The sequence below is a fragment of the Neofelis nebulosa genome, chromosome 11 (genome assembly GCF_028018385.1).
Source record: "Neofelis nebulosa isolate mNeoNeb1 chromosome 11, mNeoNeb1.pri, whole genome shotgun sequence".
Lineage (NCBI taxonomy): Eukaryota > Metazoa > Chordata > Mammalia > Carnivora > Felidae > Neofelis > Neofelis nebulosa.
This window is the reverse complement of record NC_080792.1, coordinates 53,552,156-53,576,640: the sequence shown is the minus strand read 5'-3', so window position 1 is coordinate 53,576,640 and position 24,485 is coordinate 53,552,156. Positions and strand designations below refer to the sequence as shown.

General features: G+C 44.4%; 2 protein-coding genes across 2 annotated transcripts in view; both read right to left on the bottom strand.

Moving 5' to 3' along the window:
• SMCHD1 (structural maintenance of chromosomes flexible hinge domain containing 1) overlaps positions 1–24,485 on the bottom strand; it is a 235,126-nt gene that overhangs the window by 30,640 nt on the left and 180,001 nt on the right. The gene's annotated exons all lie outside the window — the stretch shown is intronic.
• EMILIN2 (elastin microfibril interfacer 2) overlaps positions 1–24,485 on the bottom strand; it is a 51,889-nt gene that overhangs the window by 24,433 nt on the left and 2,971 nt on the right. Inside the window, exon 3 of the mRNA XM_058692579.1 lies at positions 244–419. Coding sequence (XP_058548562.1) covers positions 244–419 — 176 coding nt within the window. The remainder of the gene's footprint in view (positions 1–243; positions 420–24,485) is intronic.

Genomic DNA, 24,485 nt, shown 5'->3' with positions numbered 1-24,485 from the left:
CTTTCACAAACCAGCCCTAACAAAGCAATTTACTTGCCACACAAAACAAATCAAAACAAAACTGTACTGATTGCTACTGCTTCTGCAAATAAATTTGTATGCCACATGTGTCTACTTTAGGCATACATGTGTGTTACTGGAAGACCCTGGAGAGCTCCACATTCTAAATCATAAATCCTACGGTCTGCAGAAGCACTGGAAAGATCAGCGGTGGCCATGCACAGGGAAGCACAAAGAAGTTACCTGTGGCTTTCTTCACGCTGTTTCGAGGCCGAGCGGGCGTGGGGCGGGGAGTCTTCACAGGGTCCCTGGGACCTTCCTGGCAGTCTCCCCCTCTAAAGCCAGGGCAGCACCTCCATTCCAACTGAGTCACCGTCTTGTACTTGGTGACGTATCTGGGTCTGAAGTTCACACGATACCTGCCGAAGAAAAGGGTGGCATCTCTCTTTACTGGCTATTGCCAGCGCCCCGGGCCCCCCTGACTTGTACCTGAATGAAGAGGATCCAGGTCACTCAGGGCTCTGCCTGCCCTCTCCACACTGACCCAGAAGGGCCCACTGGTCTTTTCAGTCCAGCCCTGATACCTGGGGCTCAGCCAAAATCGGACTGGCCTCCTTCATCCATCTTCAACCCACCTGCACTCAGCTGCCCTCCCACTAAAGGCCAGAAAGACAGACAACCTAGAAAAGCCTGGCCCCGCAATTCCTAAAACTGAGCTTTTGTTTCGCACACAAATTTTTGTTCCACAATTCACTGCTTTGTGGAGATTTTTTTTCTGGGTAACTCAGGGTCGTTTGTTTTGTACTTTATTTATTTTTATTTTTTTATTTTTTATTTCTTTTACTTTATTTATTTTTAAATGTTTGTTTATTTTTAAAAGAGAGAGAAGCACGAGTTGAGGAGCAGAGAGAGAGGGAGACACAGAATCCGAAGCAGGCTCCAGGTTCCAAGGTGTCAGCACAGAGCCCGACGCGGGGCTCGAACTCATGTACCGTGAGATCATGAACTGAGCCGAATTCGGACGCTCAACCGACTGAGCCACCCAGGCGCCCCCTTTTTTTTTTTTTGTATTTTAAAGAAACCTCCCTGACACCTTCGTCTCCATAGCATTTGTGCTTTCATCTTGGCACCTTTCTTCCTGCAAAGGCAGCAGGCCATGAGCCTTCAGAGAGGGCACCTCATGCTAGCTGTGTCCAGACCTTTTTAAAAAGATGCCCTGGGGGCACCTGGGTGTCTCAGTTGGTTAAGCATCCGACTTCAGCTCAGATCACGATCTCACCATTGGTGAGTTCGAGCCCCACATTGGGCTCTGTGCTGTTAGGGCAGAGCCCGCTTCAGATCCTCTGTCTCCCTCTTCCTCGGCGCCTCACTTGCTTGTGCTGTCTTCTCTCTCTCAAAAATAAAATGAACATTTAAAAAATGATTATAAAAATAAATACATATATAAAAATAAAAAATAAAGATTCCCTGATTTGTAGAGCTAATGGTAGAAATAAGGATCCCTTTTTTTTTTTTTAATTTTTTTAACGTTTATTTATTTTTGAGACAGAGAGAGACAGAGCATGAACGGGGGAGGGGCAGAGAGAGAGGGAGACACAGAATCGGAAACGGGCTCCAGGCTCTGAGCTGTCAGCACAGAGCCCGACGCGGGGCTCAAACTCACAGACTGCGAGATCATGACCTGAGCCGAAGTCGGACGCTCAACCGACTGAGCCACCCAGGTGCCCCAAGGATCCCTTTTTAAGTGCACGTTCCCCCATGCACGTGCATCTCACACCGAGATTCTTGTGATAGCTGTAAAGTCCTCCAGACCCAGCGCTGGGCCTGGGCCAGAGAGTGGCAACCCAGCAGCCCCCCGTACACTCAGAGGATGGATGCAGGGGTCTAACACCCCCAGGTGCCCCTGCTCACAGCACAGATGCGGGCCACTCCTTAACTTATCCCAGCTTCTTCTTCCAGCTTGGAAGCATGGCTCTCTAGAACGTCCTCACTGTCTCTTCACTGTGAACACCAGCACTAGCAGCTGCCCTCCTCCTTGGGGGCCAATTCCCTGAAAGGAATCAGCTCTCTGTCACTTCCCTAGGACTGTGTGCTAGTCAGAGGGGCGTTGGGGGGCCCATGGGGACTGGTGCTGGCCAGGTGACTCCACCTCAGCACCAGCCTTGCTGAGGGTGTAGTTCAAAGTCACACTCCCAAGAAAATTGCAAATTAGTAAATGTAATGGGCTTTTGGCATCCTTCCTGAGGGTCAAAACCATGACAACTAAAACTTTAGGTGTAAGGAACTCCCCCATCGCCAGGACGCAAGGTGATCCTCTGGAATTCCCAGAAGGCCCTGGGGACAGCACTGACCCAAATGTTAGTGTCCCAACACCCGTCTCTGTCCCTGGTTCACCGGCCCTTCTAGGGCAGTGGTTCGAAACCTTAGCTGAGTGTCAGAATCACTAGGGAAGAGTGAAAAACTGCAGATGCCTGGCTCTCACCCTCAGAGATTCTATTTACTTGGCTTGCAGTGGGGCCTGGGGTCACAAGTTTTGAGAAGCCCCAGAGGGAGACTTTTTCAAAACAGAAGACAAAGCCGAATGAATGAAACAGAAAAGGGGGGGGGGCGTGGGGCAAGACCTCGCTTCTAGGTTCTTTATTCCCTCTTATTGCCACCACACACCCCATTAAGGCCTAACTATTTATAGAGTTTCCCCTTTTCACAAATGGGAAAACAGAGGCTCACAGAGGTTAAGTGACCTGTCCAAGTTCCAACCGTCAGGAAGGGCCAGGGCTGGGATTTAAACCCAAGTGTTTGCCCCTGTACCCCAGACGGTCCTCCCAGCACACAGAAGCAGAGACTCGGGTGGAGAGAACTCCACCCACCCAGAGATGCTCCAGAAGGCCATGTAAGCAGGGTCAAAGGACAGCTGCCATCCCCATTCAGCAAACACTTGTCTGAACATCTGACACGGTCCACATTAGCCCCCAGACCCCTAGCACCCAACCTACCAAAATAAGTCCCTGTGTGGTCCTAAAAACTATTTAAAAAAAAAAAATCAAGAGTGCTTGCCTCAGCAGCACATATACTAAAAAAAAAAAAGAAGAAGAAAGAAAGAAAAAATTCCACTTCATTGTTTTGCATGTTCAAGTATAGCATAATGCTGCAAAAATGTGTAATCTCAGAAAAACTTGGTTCCTCTGAGCATTTAAGACTGAATGTGAAAATGTGTTTGCTCTCGGGTTTTGTACACGTGCCAGCAGATGACAGCCCATAGCAAACCCTTTTGGATGCGGCTGCGAGGGACCAGGAGAGCAAACCCTGAGCCTGCGACCCGCACCCCCCACCCAGAGGCCTCAGTCCCAACCACAGAGCTGAGTATAAGAAAGTGCTTGCCTTTCCAACACACCTCATTATTTTCTTTAAAGGCAGTTATTATTTTGGAGCCAGCTCATAACTTAGGAAAGTTCCCTGGAGTTCCTGCCTTCTTCTCCAGCCCCACGCACATTCCCCGCTCCCACCCTCTGCCTAATCGGCTTGCTGTAGGGTTTCCGGTTTGCGGCAATGGAGTTCAGGTTGACAGCATTTCTAACAGAGTTTTGAGTCCAGCGTGTGGAAGAGGCCTTCCTGGCTAGTGGTGACAGCTGGAAGTGATCAGGCGGCCACCTCCAGCCGTGGGAAAGCTCACGTTCCGACTGCTCCGTGCACGGGGACATAGATCCCAGAGGCGGCCATGGGTCCTCAATCTGGAGGATGTGAGGGAAAGAGGTAGGGTTGTGCAACCCCGCAGCCCCACTGGGATTTTCCCTGCAGAAACGGGTTCCTGCCTCCATCAGAGCCAGCCAGTAGGTCCTCCAGAGGATGGGAGGAACACAGCATGATGCCCAGATCCTCCTTCTGTCCCTCAGTGCTCTGCAGGACAATATCCCCGACAGGGAGCTTTAAAAAAAAAAAAAGCCCACGTCTTTACACTCAAAATTCTAATTTAACTGGCCTGGGGGCAGGGGTGTCCAGGCATGCGTACCTTTCAAAAACTCCCCAAGTAACTGTCAAGTTGAGAAGTGCAGCCCATAAGTCAGGGCACCCATAGGCCCTCCCTCCTCACGGGAGCTTGGAGCCTCTGAGGCAACCAGGCAGGGGAAGTGAATCGACCGAAAGCAGCCCAAGTGTTAACTCCAGGGGCCCTTGGGCTATAAGCACACAGAAGGTGCCCCAGGGACACTTAGTGAATCAGCTGACTGCACCCAGCTGAGGGACTGATAGCCAAAGGGACAGAGTCAAGGCGGTGCTGGGCTAAAGCTGGAAGGCTGACTCAGGCTACAGCCTTGGCCCCCATCCCAGTCTTGGGCAGGGACTGTAACAAAATCCTGTCCCCCAGGGGAGCCCTGGCCACAGCTGCCTCAGGTGCTCTTGGGGGCTCCCGGTGGGGAGGGGGGGTTGGCAGCCCGAGCCTGCCCCCACGCTAGCCAGCACTCCGCATCTCAGCCTCTCCTCAACTCTCCTCCCCCACCATCTCCCTCTGAAACCCTTTTGGGGTGGGGGTGGGGAACAAGGGTTCACCATTTTTATGAGTTCATCCACTGTGTCTAATGTGTAATATTAGATCAACCCAGAAGATTCTCCTGAGAAGGAAGGTGGCAAGAAAAGGACTGGAAAAGTTGAATCAGGGTTCAGGGACCATATGACTGGAACGTACACATTAAAACAAAATATGACAAAATGACTGTGCCTCCATTGGACATCTATCACCCCCCAATAAAGACTCCTTCCTGCTGACAGATAACGTATTCTTTCATAATACGCTTTGGTTCACACTTGTTCAGTGTTTGTCTTTTCAGAGACCATAAGCCCTATGAGGGCAAGAATTCCTGTTGGTTTTGTTCTCTACAACATCTCCATTTTTAAAGACAGCAATCTGTCCTATTGTAGGTGCTCAATAAAGAATGAAGTATTAATCATTAATCAAACAATAATGAATGATACTAAGTCTACTTTTGACATGGTTTTGGGGAATCCAATGTCCATATTAAAAGCCCCAGAGTTGTCCTCAGGTCTAACCCCAACCGATGTGAATTCCTAAGTCTTCCCAGAACGAAATCAAGCTCCAGAGTCCTTGGGTCATAATGAGTTAGGCAAGAATCACACACCAGAAGGTGACCTTCAGTGGTGTTGTCCAGTTATATAGCCATTAATCAGGTGTGGCTATTTTAATCTAAAGTGATTAAAAGTAAACAAAATTGAACATTCATTTCCTCGGTCACGTTGGCCACATTTGAGGTACTCAGTAGCCACATGCAGTATTAGCATGAACATCTCAATCATTACAGGGAGGTCTCCGGGACAGAGCTGGCCTAGACCTTCATGAGACTATCAAGGGAATGGCAATGGGCACACATCTGTTCATCTCTTCATTCCTATCTCACACCCACCCATCTTCTCTCTCCTCCCACATTCCTTCCGGGTTGCCAGTAGAAGGCTTTTCAGAAATAGCCACACATCACTGGCAGAGGATCATGTAGACAGCTGTTCTACAAGGTAAGGCTCATTTCCCTGCATTTAGTATTCGTCTATAGCTTCTTATTTGATTCATGCCACTAACAGTGCACAAATCTAAAGCCCAGGGCCCCAGACTGGGATTCCTCCCAAGAACAGACTTTCTAGTAAATTCCTCTCTTTCTTCCAGGCACTGGCTTGTCCCCAAAGCCCCGGAGCCAACTCTTCTTGCTTCATCCCACGAGTGGTCCTGTACAGTATTGACTGGAATGGACTCTCAGGATGGAGAAGGAAGCTAGAAAGAAGAGGTGCCTCCTTCTCTTTTGTAGGGAGCATCCTAGGCCTGAAGGGATAACCACTGATCTGGGACAAAGTCAGCATGTACATACAAGCAAGAAGTCATTTCATGGAGTTTTCAGGATGTACATCCAAGGCAGACTCGGTTATCTGGCATTCAGGTACTACACCAAGTTTTCCACATCCAGACATGGTAACTGACTTTTTGTTTTTAACTGTGGTAAATATGTATAACATGTGAGTAAAATACCCATAACATAAAATAAACAAGTGGGACTACATTGAACTGAAAAGCTTCTGCACAGCAAAGGAAACCATCATAATAAACATGCAACCTATTGAATGGGAGAAAATATTTGCAAATCCTGTATCTGATAAGGGGCTAATATCCAAATACATAAAGAACTCATACAACTGGGGCACCTGGGTGGCTCAGTCGGTTAAGTGTCCGACTTCAGCTCAGGTCACGATCTCACGGTCCATGAGTTCGAGCCCTGAGTCGGGCTCTGGGCTGATGGCTCAGAGCCTGGAGCCTGCTTCCGATTCTGTGTCTCCCTCTCTCTCTGCCCCTCCCCTGTTCATGCTCTGTCTCTCTCTGTCTCAAAAATAAATAAATGTTAAAAAAAAATTAAAAAAAAAAAGAACTCATATAACTTAAAGCAAAATGTGTGTGTGTGAGTGTATGTGTGTGTATATATATATATATATATATATATATATGTATATATATGTATATGTATATATATATGCATATATATGTGCTTAAAAAGTAGGCACATAAGTAGACATAAAAAGTAGGCATAAAAAGTAGTATATATGTGGGTGTGTGTGTATATATATAAATATATATATATAAACATATATATATATGTTTAAAAAGTAGGCAGAGGATCTGAGTAGACATTTTTCCAAAGAAGACATCCAGATGGCCAACAAGTTCATGAAAAGGTGCTCAACATCACTACTCATCGGGGAAATGCACATCAAAACCATAATGAGATATCACCTCATGCCTGTCAGTGTGGCTGGTGTCAAGAAAGACAAGAAGTAGTAAGTATTGGTGAGGATGTGGAGAAAAGGGAACCCTGGTGCACTGTTGGTGGCAATGTAAACAGGAGCAGCCACTATGGAAAACAGTATGGAGATTCCTCAAAAAATTAAAAACAAAACCACCATATGATCCAGCAACCTTACTTCTGGACACTGATCTGAAGAAACACTAACTTGAAAAGATAACTGCACCCCCATGTGCACTGCAGCATTACTCGCAATAGCCAAGATTAGGATGCAACTTACATATCCATGGATAGACACTTGAATGAATGGATGGATGGATGGATGGATGGATGAATAAAGATGTGGTACACACACACACAGACATATACACACACAGGAATATTACTTAGCCATAAAAAAGAATGAAATCCAGCCACCTGTGACAACATAGATAGAACCTGAGGGTATTATGCTAAATGAAATAAGTCAGTGGCACCTGGGTGGCTCAGTTGGTTAAGTGCCCGACTCAGTTTAGGCTCAGGTCATGATGTCAGCGTTTTAGGAGTCCAAACCCCGTATCAGGCTCTGTGTTGGCAGTGCAGAGCCTACTTGGGATTCTCTCTCCTTCTCTCTCTGCCCCTCCCCCACTCACACTGTATCTGTCTCTCTCAAGATAAATAAACTTAAAAAGAAATTTAAAGGGCACCTGCGTGGCTCAGTCAGTTAAGCATCGGACTTTGGCTCAGGTCATGATTACATGGCTCGTGGGTTTGAGCCCCAAGTCAGGCTCTCTACTGACAGCTCAGAGCCTGGAACCTGCTTTGGATTCAAGGTCTCCGTCTCTCTCTGCCACTCCCTCTCACTCACTCTCTCAAAAATAAACATTAACAAAATTAAAAATGATAAAAATAAAAAAAATAAATAAGTCAGACAAAGACAAATACCATATGATATCACTTATATGTGGAAACAAAAAAACAAAAAAACACCAAGTAACTAAAAAACCAAGCTTACAGTTACAGAGAACAGATTGGTGTTTGCCAGGGGTAGGGGATGGGGGTGGGAGAAATGGGTGCACTGTTTTTTTAATTTAAATTAATTGAATAATTTATAATAAAAAAAAAGAATGGGAGAAATGTACCAACCCTAGGTCTAAAGGGGCCAGGAGAGGACAAGGCTGTAACCAGAGTATTAGGAGAAGGCTGCTGGACAGGAGCTGTGGCCTTTCGTAGAGGAAACAGTCACTGCCCACTTTCACTTGGAGGGAGAGGGCAGGTGACTTACAGTGGCCAGACCAGTGGGAAGCCAGATGGTGAGGGAACCCAGTGACCAGTACTAGTGAGATAATTCTGGAAACAGCAACCAACTGTAAGTATCCCTAGACTAAAAGCAAAAGCCCTTCTCATTAGTTCCCTGAGTGACAGACAAGGAACTTCCCACCTCTGGGCCACAGTTTCATCAATACAATGAAAGGATTAAATTACAATCCATCCAGGTCAGACTCCTAGAACAAAATCAGGAGGGAGAAGGAGAGAAAATGGATCTGGGGACAAACAGAAAGTGGCCAGCACATGCTGCTAGACAGACACAAGGAAACCATAATATCTAAGAAGGAAAGGGGAAAGAGTATGTCAAGAAGGCAGACAAGGTCATATTTCCAGCGCTGTGAGAGGGTCGAGGAACAGAAGGACTGAGAGATATTGTTCTTAAGACAAGGAGATTCTCGGTGAACTGAGCCAGCACTGCTCAGATCAATGTTGAGAGAGGACGCTGGGTCAGAATAAAGAATGAAATAAGCAAGAGGAGGTACAGACCAAAAAACCTCTTCCATCAAGTTTGCTTGTGATGGGAAATGGGAAATAGGGTGGTAACCAGGAGGTAAGGGGGGCTGAAGAAGAATATTTTCCCCCTAAGTTCAGGAAAATCCTAACCAGGGAAGAGTGCTGAAAGACAGGATGAAGTAGAGAGGGCAGTGAGAGAGCCATGGAGAAGCATTCCTGGTCCTCATCCAGGAAAGACTGCTCTGGTGAATGAGCCCTGTTTGCCATGGACACGGGGCAGGGGTGAGTGGAGTAGTGTGCAAGGGTATAATTGAGTCAAACCCAGTCCCTAAAAAAGATTACCATCTTAACTATTTTGAAGAGCCCAGTTCAGTGGCATTACGTTCGTTTACATTGTTCACAACCGTCACCCCCATCCATCCCCAGAATTCCTTTTGTTTTCCCAAACTGAAGCTCTGCACCCATTAAACACCAGCTTCCCATTTCCCTCTCCCCAACCTCGGCCCCTGCAACCACCATCTCACTTTCTGTCTCTGTGAATTGGACCTCCCCAGGGACTTCATATTAAGTGGAATCATACAGCATCTGTCCTTTTACGACTGACTTATATCACTTAGCATAGTGTCCTTGTAGGAGAAAAAAAAACTTTTCCTCTACCCTCTTAGGTTTGTTCTGGGTCTTGTGAATTAAACTGACAAAAGACAGATTCACAGGAGAAAAGACATCCAAATTGTATGGATGTTAATGTTTTTTACATGCATAGAGGTTTCACAGAAAAGAAGTAAAAACAAGCAGTGGGACTCAGGGGACTATATACCATTTTAACACAGGGTGATAAATTGTGAAGTGACTAGACCAAGGAAAAGGGGTTTGGGCTTCTAGGGGCAATAAACTGTGGGACTATAGCTAGGAAATCTAGAGGGGAAACTCATGGAAGATAAGGGCTATGTCAGTAAGGCTTGCATATGCAGACTTATCTTGGTGCCAACTGTGTATCTGCAGTGACAAAGGTCATTCTCTTCAGCCTGGTACAGGAGAGGCAGGAAACTTAGAAACCTGATTTTAGACAGAAAGAGGGAAGACAGAGGGCTCTTCTTGTCTCTGCTTTTTCTCAACTGTCTTCAGCTCAAAATAATCAATATGTCAAAGTGGCATGTTTGGGTTGGCCTGCTCTGAACTCCTTCACCCTCAAGGTTCATTCACGTTGCAGCACGTGTCAAAATTTCCTCTCTTTTCCATAGTAATTCACTTTCACAAAGTTTGGTCTCATGTTCTGATTTAGAGATTGACAAGACGGCAAACTAATTTTTCTAAAAACTACTTGTGACAAATGGATTTTTTTTTCTGGCTTTTGTTATTATTGCTTTTTTTTTTTTTTTAAACAATCAACGAATAAATAGACTTGCTTTTAATGGAAGTAACAACAGAAAATACGGTCAGGCAATAATGGCTATAAAGTTTGAAACTGGAAGTGATTCCAGAATGATAGGGAAGGAAAAGTGGTTCTGCACCAGCAGGAGAGACACTTGCCATTTGATTTCAATCCACTCTGTTTTACAATCAAACCTTGGCCATTTGAAACCATGTACATCTACAATGACAATCTCCGCAATCCGAGGAGATGACTCTACCCGTCCCAGGTCCCTCCCAATGCTAATTTTCCACAGGATGAAGAAGTCTCCCACACAGGACAAAGTGAAGGAACCAAAGGGCCTTCTTCCAGGTTAAAGCACATCACACACACAAACCACAATTTTCATCTTATCTTTTTCTGCTCCATGACACATTTTTAATTAGATCTCTGCATGGAGAAATTAATGGAAGGAAAGAAATAGAGTATTTTCCTTGACTTTGTTGGCAAATTCATCTAGGTGTTAAAAGCTAGAATGCCCAGGCAAATATATTTCTGAAATACAAAATGCACCCAACAAAACTAAAACCTTGATGAGCCCTGATTGAAATCAGATTACAAGATAGGTTTGTACACTTAAAAAAATAATAACAGATCCTAGACCAAAGCAATGTGTTCAAAATGAAAATGTACACACAAGAGACTGTCTGCTTCCCAGTACAAAGGATATATTTGCTGGGGACACCAGGATCGTAAGTTGCTTATTTTTGTTTCCTCTTGAATTAATTTCCTCACGTACTTAGAATAGCAAGTTAGATTTCAAAACCTGCAATCTTCTTTACCCCTCACTAGTTTGCTCGGATCACACATACTTGTAAAAAGTAATACCCCTGTCCCGACACACCCACCCAGTTCTTTACAATTATCACCCACTTCACCCTGGGGAAGTCCCTGCAGTGGTGAAGGAAGGGGATTCTGGAACACCACAGCAGCTTAGGGGAGGCTCGGCCACCAGTAGCCAGTGAAGCTGCTATTCTTACATTCCTTCCACGAAGGCTTGCATTGCTGAAAATGACAATGTTCCAAAAGTACAGGGCGTGGCCAGCACCGTGAAATACAGCTTCTGCATGCGTTCCAACGAATTCACATTCTTAGTTTTAACTTCCTGACTTTGGGAAATCCATTACAAAAGTCAAGCCACCCCGTGGGAAGGCTCACTGTCCCAGCTTTCTGGAGGGTTCTGTAATCGTAATCCACCATTAATGAAAGCCCACATTCCCCCACAGGATTCTTTCCAGGACGGTCATCATCGCTGCTGCAGGCTGCTTCCCCAGATAAATTCTATACTGTTCCTTCTCAAGCTTACATCATGTTTCCTTGTTCCTGGAGCCAGAATCGCAGGACACTCCTCCTGCTCTTGCTCTGGTTTCCCACAGCGTGAGCCATGAGAACATCTGCCGGCCTCAGCCTGTTGCAGGATGCTTACCACAGATACAACTTCCCGTGGTTTGGGGATCCAAACCTTTCCTTTCAGAACTACCAAATAACTAGTTTGATTATTTCCTCTTTTTTTTTTTTTTAAGAGCAAAAGTCATTTCCGCAAATTCTGCTACAAAACTCAAAGTCATTTCAAAATCCTCTTTCCTGTGTTTTCTTGGACTTGGTTTGCAACATCCAACCTTCCCCTTTAGGGATCTTGGTCCTTTGGATGAAGACTATGGATGCTGGCAAGCTTTAGACCACACCTGTGACTTGGTGAGGTCCTTTACACGCCTAGAAAATCCTGAGACAGTAGGAATGTCTCAGCAGATACAAAAACACCACCTTCTTCCTTTGGGTGAATTCATTCTCAGTAAAAGCAATAATCTGGGAATTGAAAATACAGGAACACTTGTATTTCTTTTCTAATTTATGACATTGGGGAGAAAAAGTACCAAAATACTCTAGTTTCATATTTCTCACATTGTCCAGGATAACCCAATATTACTTTAGGGTTTTAAAAAAATGTTTTTAATGTGTATTTATTTTTGAGAGAGTGAGACAGAGTGCGAGTGGGGGAGGGGCAGAGAGAGAGGGAGACACAGAATCTGAAGCAGCTCCAGGCTCTGAGCTGTCAGCACAGAGCCCGATGCGGGGCTGGAACTCATGAACCGCAAGATCATGATGTGAGTCAAAGTCAGACGCTTAACGGATTGAGCCACCCAGGCACCCCACTTTAGGGTTTTTCTAATCAACACTTAACACAGGGAAGTGGAGACATTTTCATCCACCTGCACTCTGCTTAGAAAGAGCATGGTTTTCCTTTCGAAGGGGCTGCGACAGCCCGGGTCTGAAGGTGTGGACAAGTAGGGGTTGAGCAAAAAGAAGAATTTGGCTTATTTGCTTTCAAATGGGTAGGGGTGACAGAGCAGGAGGCCACTGGAGGAGGCAGAAGTGAAGAGGAACTATTCTCCAAAGTGACTTAGGGTGGCCAGTGGATTTTCAAGGTTGGCATCACTATGGTATCCTCTAACAATTTGTATTGCCACAGTGTCCAGCAAAGTCCTCACTGCTCATGCAGGCTTGTTGGATTGGATTTTTCTCTGGGGACTGGAGGGTGTACGTTGGCCAACTCCATGGGGTTCTGAGACAGCCACACAGAACCCACATACACAGTGGGCTATGGGAGAGTTGGCCTTGGACACTATCCCAGTCTACAGGAAAGCTTCTGCGCATCCACAATTCTTGCAAATTAAGAAGGGAGTGAGACAAATATATAGCCTTTGAGGTGAAAGGGGGCCCAAATGACACTAGTTTTTCTTTTTTTAAGTTTGCTTATTTATTTTGAGAGAGAGAGAGAGAGAGAGAGAGAAAGAGAGAGAGAGAGAGAGAGAGAGAGAGAGAGAGAGAGAGAGTGAGAGAATGAGTGGAGGAGGGAGGGAGAGAATCCGAAGCAGGCTCCACACTGTCAGCATGCGGCCTGATGCAGGGCTTGAATTCACTAACTGTGAGATCGTGACCTGAGCTGAAATCAAGAGTTGGATGCTTAGCTGACTAAGCCACCCAGGCTCTCCTGACATCTATTACCTAGTTTTAAAGATAGGTGGCTAGCTTCCATTTCCTTGAAATCATGTTGTTGTTTTTAAGAAAAATGACATAGATTGCATTACTGTGCTGTTTTTTTTTTTTAGGTAAAACAATTAAATATTTGTTTTAAATAGTGGTTCTCATCCTGCTAATAAGCAGGTTCCTAAGCTGGCCCATAACCGAAAGCCCTCACTGAAACTGGCTTCAATTTTTACAAGCAAAATGTATAAGCAAGCAGGATATTTTCAAAGCCACAGAATTAATCTTTAAAATACTTCCCTATGTTTTTAGAATTTAACTTTCTCAAAATGAAGTTCTGTCTTTTGTCATCTTAACTTCCCAGTAACACCAAACCATTCTTTATAGTTGTGTTAAAAAAAAAAAAAAAAAAAAAAAGAGATAACAGAACCAAAACAGAGTCACTTGCGCTAAGCCTCATGTCAGCAAATCAAGTTGAATTTTGATTTACAATCGTGTAACATGAGCTCTTACAGAAGGAAAGCTGTCTCTCCTATCAGAGAGATAGTCAACATACATTCACATCTTGGCAAAAAACTTTTAAAGGTTATATTGAGACTGCCAGTTCAGGAAATTACATTGTATCATTACCCTGATTGATTTAACTAGAATCCATCACATTTCAAATCCTCATTTTAGCTATAAGCCACTATATTTTCATTCAGTATTTACAATTATTTTCAAGATTATATGTGTGTCACAATTCCTTTTTTAAATTTTTTTAACGTTTATTTATTATCGAGGGACAGAGACAGAGCATGAGCATGGGAGGGGCAGAGAGAGGAGGAGACACAGAATACAAAGCAAGCTCCAGGCTCTGAGCTGTCAGCACAGAGCCGGATACAGGGCTGGAACTCACAAACCACGAGATCGTGACCCGAGTCGTAGTTGGACGCTTAACCGACTGAGCCACCCAGGCGCCCCTCACAATTCCCATTTTAAAAACACAAGCCACAGGGGCGCCTCGGTGGCTCAGTCAGTTAAACACCCAACTCTTGATTTTGGCTCAGGTCATGATCTCACAGTTTATGGGTTCAAGCCTCATGTTGGACTCCATGATGATTCTGTGAAGTCTGCCTGGGATTCTCTCTCTCTGCCCCTTCCCGACTCATGCTCATGCATGCTGTTTCTCTGTCAAAATAAATAAATACTTATAAATGAAATGCATACACTCTGTGTGTCGTGTACATGCAGGATATATAAATTTATCATAGGGCAAAAATTTGCAAAAAGACTAAAAATATGGGTTCCTTCTTGGGGCGCCTGCGTGGCTCAGGCAGTTAAGCGTCTGACTTTTAGTTCAGGTCATGATTTCACGGTTCATGAGTTCAAGCCCCATGTCCAGCTCTCTGCTGTCAATGTGGAACCTGCTTTAGATCCTCTGTTCCCCACTCTGTCTCTGCCCCTCCCCCACTCGTTCGTTTTCTCTCTCTCTCTCAAATAAATTTTAAAACACATTAAAACATATATATGGGTTCCTTCCATAATAATGGTCTCAATGGCCCATGTGAAGAATTATAGTTGGCTCCTGACCACAGGTGATGAATAATGAGGTGCTGACTATCCCAGGGACAAAGGCAATCCTGCCATAACCTTCAAATGACAGTCCTTGAACTATCTTGACTTCCTTCACAACACGTGGTCCTTTTTATCAATACCCTTGACAACAGACCACACAGATCACTCAGTGACAGCTCTTCATGTACCCTCACCCCCACGCAGTGCTGTTGCACTTAAACACAGATGAGAGGTCACCTGGCCATTAGACTGGGCCGCTGCTTCTCAACCTCTGCATTGCCCGGTCTGCTTCCCCCACCACACCCAGCACAGGTCCGGCAGGGACTGTGGCCAGTCTCCTGACAATGCCCTTCCCACCACCCCTTGCCCACACCCCTCCTTCTCCCCGCTCAAATCTACTTTGCACGCATTGCCTGATCAGCATTTGGAAGCAAAGTTCTGATGGTGTCCCAGAACAAAAACTTTCCATGACTCCCCTTTGCCTAAATGATAAAGCCTAACCTCCTAACACTGGCTGTTACAGGTTGAATTGTCATCTCCAAGAAGATTTGTTAGAGTCCTCACCTCCACCCAGTACCTCAGAATGTGACCTTATTTAAAGATAGGGTCTTTACACAGGCAATCAAGTTAAAATGAGGCCATTAGTGAGGATGGGCCTCACTAATCCAATGAGTGGTGTGTATATAAGAGGAAACTCAGACACAGAGACACATACAGAGGGAAAGGATGTGACAGACACTGGCAGGAAGGTGACCATCTACTAGCCAGGGAGAACAGCCCCGAGCAGCACCTTCCCTCAGCCCTCGGGAGGAGCCTGGCCTGCAGACGCCCCTTCATTTCCCACCTCTAGGCCCCAGCCCATGTTTTCTTGTTTTATGCTGGTGTCTTCTCAAATCTGCACATATTCAACTAGAACAATCTTTCAAAGCCCTGCTAAGATGTCATCACCTGCAAACATGTTCTCAGATTCCTCCTGGCTGGGAATAATTCCTTCCAGCTCTGAACATCCTCAGCTATTTGTACTTCTGTATAGTGATTCAGGCGCCCCTCTAGTTTCTACCTTTTATTTTATAATTATTTCTCTCTGTCTCATTTCACTGACTGGATGTGAACTTCCGGAGGGCAAGAGAGAGGTGGGTTCCTTCCTGGGTCCCAATGGGGCCTAGTCCTGGGCCACACATAGTTCTTTCGCAAAAATATTTATTGAATGAAACTGAGTAACCAACAGTCCGCAAAGAAGTCTTCTTTACCCTATTGAGTTTTCTGCCAATTCGAAGTGGCTTAAGTTAATTATGTGACCTAAATCCAACATTTTCCAGGGTTATAAGTGTGAAATGCGTTTGTCTTACTCCACTACAGTTTTATCTATGCTCTCATCTGTTACATATTTACCATCTAATTTGTCTTCAGAAAAATCAGAGACGTGACCTTGCTCTCAATACAAATGATTTTCTACACCATTTTGCCACAAGGAAGTCCCCAGCTACAAAAACTATATACAAATGGTAGTATACGCATACAAAGGAATAGTACTCAACAGTACAAAGTAATCAACTATTGATACATAGTACAACACGATGTACCTCAACATAATTGTGGAGTGAACAAAGGCTAAAGGCTAACCTAAGAGTACATACTGTATGACTATTTACATAAAACCCTAGAAAATGCAAATTTATCTATGGAAAGCAGATCAGCAGTTGCCTAGGGAGTATGTGGGGAGAAACTGGAGGGAAGGATCGCCAAGGGGCATGAGGAAACTTTTGGGAGAGATGGTTATATTCAATGTCTTGATTATGATCTTGGCTTTAAGGGTGCATACACGTATCAAAACATTTAATTACACAACTTTAAACATGTATGCTTTGTGTATGTAGATCATACCTCGATAAAGCTGTTTTGTATAATATATATTATATATGTTATATATATAATATATATTATATAATATATATTTTATATATATTATACACACACACACACACACACACACACACACACGCATGCATTTTTGCATTAGGGTGCCTTAAATCTCTTCAGGACTGTGAAATCAAGTGCCAGATAGTCTTGCCCTGACTAATAATATAGCTCAGCTTAAAAAAAATAAATAAAATTAAATCTATATTTAAGCTAAGTTTCTACCAGTAGAAACCAAAACCACAGCATTAAGTCTTTTTCACAGTTTCAAAATGAGGATTTAACTAAAGTTTTTAGTGTTTTTTTTTTTTAACATATTGGATTACTCTTTACATAACCATTTGCTTTATCTGTTGGGGGTTTAGACCTAATATTTATTTTTGTACTTTCAAAGGTATGGATCCGTGACTAAGGAAGATAGTTAAAACAATTTTCTTTTTTTATAACAGCCTTCAAATTGTCATTTATATTAAATAACACACAAAGCATCAAAGATATAAATTAGCATTCTAAAATATGACAAGGGATGACTACTCTTTGGGATTATTATTTTCTCAGTGACAATTCTGACAAGAGGTGCTTAGAGGGTGCCATGCTATTTGGTTCAGGAAACAAGCCATAGATGGTGTTTCTGCCTTCCCTCCTGCACCTCCAGTGAGCAAGGCATCTGGGTTATATCTCGCCGTTTTTGCAATAATGCAACGGAACGACTCGCAAATATCTTGTGAGTTGCCAGAAGATGATGCAGAGTGCTGGGATGGGAAAAGGGAGCCTCGTTTATCATGACCAAGCCAGAGCTCTGACCTGGCGCTGTTGTCCTGGAAAGCTGCTGGAAAAGCAGCTGAAAAGCAGGCCCCCTGACGCATAAACAAACCTGAATGCTGTCAGGACAGCTGGCCAGACTGGAGATTCTGGAATGTTCAAAATACTCAGAAAGGCTCCGCTCTGCCTCCCTGCCCAAAGCCTTCATTCCACCAGCACGTGAGAGCTCTTTGCGTTGACACGGACACTAGCCAGAGAAACACTTTAATGGTGAAAAGATCTCCCGCGATCGCTAGATTGTGAAACTCACCCCGCCCTGGGTTCTGTTGCAATCACGGCCACAGCTATGGGGCTCTGTTTTCAAGATACATGGAAAACCTCAGCAGAAAAACAACTGGCATTTTCACTACAGTTTAGGGGGAAAAAAAAAATGTAGGTCCCTATCCCATGATCCTTCAACAGCATCCCTGCTGGGCAGCTGTAGAGAAACAAGTTGCAGCAAGAAGGAACCTCTAGAACCTTGTTTTATAATGGACTGTGAGCAAATTGCTGTAAAAGGCAACCAAATAAAGCCCATTCAGCAGACTCTGGACAATCACAAATATGTACGAAGATGGGGAATGTTAGGAAACAGGTGAAAAGGTCGCATAGAAAATTCCCTTTCATCGAAATGGTCAGCCTGAGAAGGCTTCACCTAAAACCATTGGTCTCTTAACCAAATGCCTAGTAAAATATACTGCCCTGAAAGGGTGACACTGCAGAAAATACTTTTTAGGCGTATTCCCTAATCTAATATTTTTTTAGTGGAAAGTAGGGGAAAAAAATTTAAAAAAGAACAGCCGGATTCTAACACACCCAGAAAAGTTTGCTTCTACAGCATTTCCAAACTAGGGATTTGGTGAGTTTGAACTCTCCCTACTTTTTTCCAGTGCCCATCACCACTGTAAAACAGGAAGGAAAGAAGAAAACTTATGGGTGAGTTTCACTTCAATCATTTCATTATTTTCCTCCAACATACACTGCTGTCACATTGACAACTACTATGTTCCTCTCTCAAGCCATCCAGGAAAATTGTGCTTTATAAGGACAAGTCAGGTTCACCTCCTCTTATCAAGTGGTTCTTTGCTATTTTTAACTCCAGAAGGCTGCTTCACCAAGGACAGAAGCAGTTAATTCCAAGTAGTAAAAATGTCAGTGTGTGTTTGGACCAGCAATAAATCAGCACATTTGGGTGACAGTCTGTAAGTCGTCTGAACACTGGCATAGTCTGTCAGTTTTAGGTTACAAAAATTTAATGTTTATTTATTTTTGAGAGAGAGAGAGAATGAGTAGGGGTGGGGTGGGGGGGACAGAGAGAGAGAGAGAGAGAGAGAGAGAGAGAGAAGCCCAAGCAGGCTCTGCACTGTCAGCACAGAGTCCGATGTAGGACTCAAGTTCATAAACCATGAGATCACGACCTGAACTGAAATCAAGAGTCGGATGCTTAACTGACTGAGCCACCCAGGTGCCCCTAGGTTTTAAAATACAGTATGTAAAACTCTGGGATCTGCCATGTGCAGTACCTACTGCATTATTCACACTCAGTAAACGTGAGTAACATCCTGCTGTTACCAACCCGGGGAAGAGGACTTTTTTCTAAAGGCAAAGGGTTAGAGCAGCGTGGTGGCGGGCTGAAAGGTGGCGGGAGGATGGGCAGCGTTCGCCCACTGCTCATGAAACCTGGGACATCCCAGCTAGGTCTCTGCTGAGCTACCACAGGCAGGCACGCATCTGCAGAACCAGCACTCAGTGCCCACGGCAAGTGGAACATTCACTTTAAATCGACTGTATTCATTTACGTGCATTCCCCAAAGAAACCATAACTGGCTCTGCCTTCCAAAGCAATCTCTAAGTTATTAGCTTCGTGTCTAAAAGTTGATTTTCTATTCATTTGCTTAATTATCTTAGTTTACTGAATTTATTTCTCTTGATTTTATTTTATTAATGGGCTCTAATCCCAACATGGCGCTTGAACTCACCACCCAATGATCAAGGGTCCAATGCTCCCCTGACTGAGCCAGCCAGGTGGCCCGTGAAATTATTTCATTTTTTAGCACCTCAGCCTCTAACGTGTCCAGAAGCACTAATTTCAAATGCAAAGCCTTCAAAGATGAGCCCACCTGAGAGGCAACAACACTCCAAACGATGAGAATAGGAGTGTTCATGAGACATTCCTGCTGAGCATACCCTATATGAGTATGATAGTGCCCTTTTAACAAGTTCTGTCAGCTACGGTATCCCACTAGTAATGTAGAGATGGAAAACAAAACAAAACAAAACAAAAAGCAAAAAACATACCTCAGACAGGTTGAAGGACTTGCCTGAAGTCATACAGCTCAGTGGTGGTAGAGCTCAGGCCAGAAGCCAAGTTTTTTATTTCCTCTTCCAGAACATGTTGTCCACACCAGGCAGCCCCTAGAGGGACTCCTTCAGGGGATGTTTGCTCCCACTCACCTCCCCTTTTCTGGCTATTTCAGAATTTTAGTTGATTTACCAAGTGCCAACACAGTGGAATAGATCAGTGGAGAAAGACCAACTAAGGGGACCAAAACAGGGTTTAATGAGAAGCAACTGTTTTTCTTAAGACTGTGACCTCTATTTGAATCCCATTAACTTTTCTCCAAGATCAGAAAGGTGGAAAAGGTAGCCAATAACCATAAAGTTCTTTTTCCAAGACCCCAGTCTCTGCCCTAAATAATCTGGCTGAGCTTATGAAAAGAAAAGAAAATAACCACTGTAGAAGGGCTCTACAAACCTAGCATCCGATTTACCAGGAAGCTTAAAAGGAAGGTCAGAAGATTCCAGGGCAGCAGTGCAGAAGCAGCCCGGAAGGATGAGAAGGAAGGTCGACTGAAGGAAGGAGGCAAGTGTACTGGGCTCATGGGGTCTGGGCACTGAGAGTGAAGGCCTCAGGCACGTGGGCTAGCTCAGCCTTCCCTCATCAATTCAAATTACCCTCAAAACCAAGGAGCAAAACTCTTTACAGCCAATTGATTGCAAGATGTTTAAAAGCTGAAGGAAAACCAATTCCCCTGAAGTTACACACCCAAGACGCACGTTTTCCAATTGAATGGAATTCTGTTCCGGGAGATAGAGAAACTGTAGGATTGGCTCTAGAAGATGTAAGCCCTCATTATTTTCTCAGCCTTAAGTGTTCTTTGTGTGTGCGTGCACGTTTGTGTGTGTGTGTGTGTATGTGTGTGTGTGTTTTTTTTTACGAGCTTTTCCTGGCTGAGATTGCCTCCTAATAGACAACTTTTCTTCCAACTGAATGACCATCTGCTCCCCTTGGAATCTGAGAATTAGAGGAGTTCTGGAACTCAGCACTTAGAACTCACACCTGCTACAAATTCACAAATTCTTCTTCTGTGTTATCACAGCAGAACAGGCTCCCCTACTTAGTCCCACCCAGTTCCTCCCCCAACTGATGAGATTCTTTTAAAGAGCTCATAGGAAAAATTCCACCCAGATGCAACACACCCAAGAAGAGGGCAGGAGTGGGGTTGGGTAGATGCTGATAAACCCGTCAGTTTGTGGGCTCAGGGAGTAGGAAACCCCACCCTGCGGAGCCTCAGCCCTCAGCTGGGAGCAAAGCGAATACAGGAGAATAATCCTGCCTTACATCTGGGATGCCCGGATGTCCTCACCTACAAGGCAGCTGCTCCACACAGCAGGACGCCCCCAAATGCCTCAAATACTAATAGCAGTCAGCTGGACCGACGCAAGTAGAGTGGGAGGTTCCGGACTCTCTGAAACTGCTGCCACAAAGCATGAATGCTGCATGAAAGGAAACCATGCCTAGCCCAAAGGGAGAAGATAGCACTGTCTGCTAAGCAGCAGTACTCCCGAACGCCACCAGCCTGTGTATAGTGGGATCTAGGAAACCTCAGACCCTCATCCTTCTCTTCCCATCTCACCAGAGGTGCCAATGTCCCAGCATGCTCTGTGGCAGGCATCACACTCACACACCCTTGGGTGGGTCCAGACAGTAAGGGGCCACGGAGTATGCAGGAGGAAGAGCCTAAGGCTTGGAAATATGACTGGCTATGGATCCCGAATGGGCTACTTCCTAACTACATGACCCTCTGTAGAATGGAGATAATGCCCCCATGGAATAGATGTGATGAAGGGGCTGCTCTCATTACAATAATATGCTCCGGGGGGATGGGGGGTGGTATTTTCACCCAAGTCAACCCTGAATACTTTATTAAAATAAGACATCACAAGGACAAGAGATAAATGCTGCTGAGGATGTGGAGAAAAGGGACCCCTTGTGCACTGTAAACGTGTACAGCCACTATGGAAAACAGTATGGAGATTCCTCAAAAAGTTAAAAGTACCATATGATCCAGCAATTTCACTTCTTGGTATATATGCAAAGGAAACAAAAACTCTATGTTAAACAGATCTCTGCTCCCCACGTCCACAGCACCATTATCTACAATAGTCAAGACATGGAAACAACCTAAGCGGATGAATGGATAAAAAAGTTGTGGTATATACATACAATGGAATACTATTCTGCCATTAAAAAAAAATCCAGGGCATCTGGGTGGCTCAGTCTATTAAGCATCTGACTTCGGCTCAGGTCATGATCTCATCATTAGTGAGTTCAAGCTCCACATGGGGCTCTCTGTTGTCAGTGCAGAGCCTGCTTTGGATCCTGTCTTCCTCTCTCTGCCCCTCCCTTGCTTGCATGCGCGCGCAGACACACACACACACACACACACACACACACACACACACACACACACTCTTTCTCAAAAATAAACATAGAAAAAAGAAAATCCTACCATGCGACATGGATGGACCTTGAGAGTATGATGCTTAGTGAAGTAAGTCAGAGAGACTAATTCTGTATGATCTCACTTACATGTGGAATCTAGAAACACCACAAACTCACAGAAAAAAGAAATCAGATTTGTGGTTAATAGAGGCAAGGGTGGGGTGAGAGGGAAATGGATGAAGATGGTCAAAAGTACAAACTTCCGGTTATAACCTAAATTCCTAGGGATGTAACATACAACATGATCGATGTAGTTAACACTGCTATATAGTATGTTTAAATCCGTTAAGAGTAGATCCTAAGGGTTGCATTGCAAGGAAAAAAATATTTCTTCCTTTTTTTCTTTTTTTTGTATCTAGGAGATGACGGATGTGAACTTACTGTGGCAACCATTTCACAACATATGTAAGTCACCAGGCTGGACACCTTAAACTTATGCAGTGCTGCATGTCAATTACACCTCAGTAAAACTGGGAAAAATTTAAAGAAGAAACCAACTGGAGCCTAACGAAGAGTATGAAAAATGAGATAGTCCAATGCATAATAGCAAATAACCCACAATAAAGATATTTAAGTGCACAGCCATACACACAGCTCTCACTTTTCGTGGGAATTGCCTTCCATGAAAGAAGGTATAAATGTTCTTGATAGCTGAATATAGTGCAATCCACCAAAGGTACGTACTAAAAAAAACAAATGCATCTTCCACTGCTTAGGGGGACAAAGGCCAGTCCACAAAGGCCAGCAGCCCTGGATTTGTGGGCAGCTCAGCCATTTACCATCACATGACCTGTAGACAAGACCCTTATTGGCAAAATGGGGACCATGGCATTCATCTTGAAGGGTTGTTGCAAGAATTAAATAACCTCATACAGAATAAAAAGCCCTGATGCAGTGCTTGACACATAGAAGTGTCTTTACAGTTTCAGGGAAAATGATCACTCAAAATCCCCACATATACAAAAACCCTCACTGTTCCCACTGTCACAGAAAGATGTCCAAATCTGCAATCTGGAATCGAAGGTTCTTCATATATACAAATGGAACAAAGTCTAAACCTTTTGAAAATGCACATGCCTGCAGAGGCTCAGTCATGACCAGGCATAGATGTTCTCCCCTTATTTCTATGGACTTCCCCATAAAACCTCTTGTTTCCTAGCTGATTTGGGGTCTCCCTTGGCTTCTCTACTTCTGTCCTAGAACATTCAGTGTGCTTCACCTGCTTGGCTACTATCAACTCTCTTTTTCTTCTTCTTTTTTTTTTTTTAATCTTTTAAAATATTTATTTATTTTAGAAAGAGAGAGAGAGCATGAGCAGGGGAGGGGCAGAGAGAGAGGGAAACACAGAATTCGAAGCAGGCTCCAGGGTCTGAGCTGTCAGCACAGAGCCCGACGTGGGGCTTGAACTCACGAGCCGTGAGATCATGACCTGAGTCTAAGTCAGACGCTTAACTGACTGAGCCACCCAGGTGCCCCAACTCTCTTTTTCCACCAAAGCCTTTGAGATACATTTGATTCTTTTGTAACCTGAGTTTCCTCTTCACCTACTCTCTTAACCTCACACAAGTTACAATGCCCGTCCACCACTGACCTGAAACTGTCCTTTCTGCAGAAGCAATTTCTCCCTGCTAGTTAAAGCCACTGGCCTCACTGGACCCCTTAGCCTCCAGATCTCTCCTCCTGAAGTCTCTAAGATGCGGTCTCTTCCTCCAAAGACTTGGCTTTGCTCTCTCCCCTTCCTGGCTCCTCTTCCCCCTTTCCCTCCACCATTCCTAGAAACTCCACTCTGCCCCAACTCTCTCAAGGCCTTGCTGGCACACACCTGTCACTTCCAGGCGCTAAGCCAGCACCAGCTGCCCATCTGCATTCTAGCTCCAACATCTCCAGCCCTGCACTTCTAACACCACTGGAAAGTATCCCTCAGTAACTGCACGATTAGTTTCCAAGGGACCTTCACTTCCATACATCTCAGGTTCTAAGGAGACCTCTACTGACAACACCCGTGAGAGAAGAGAAGTTGCTCGGGCTTCTGGATTTATCTGAAATACCTAGGAAATTCCATGTTAAACAGCCTTTTAAGTATACAGTGGCTTTGACTTCAATCATCCACCAATCATAAAAATTTAGGAAACATTTAGTAATTAAAAAATAAGATAAGCCATTCCTTTCCTAGCTCTAAGGAAACAGAAAAAAGTCAACACTGAATTAGTTACATTTTCAGCTTGATCAGCTAAAACTGTCTTATTTTTTAAATTTTGCACTTACAATGCAGTGTCTAAAGTGTAAAAACACACTTGAATTGTGTTTGAATGTTGCTATTAGTGAATAAAAACACCCAGGTCACTTATTTTGATTTTATTTAATAAAACAACAGAAACAGGGGCACCTGGGTAGCTCAGTCGGTTAAGCAGCTGACTTCAGCTCAGGTCGTGATCTCATGGTTTGTGAGTTTGGGCCCCACATCGGGCTCTGTGCTGAT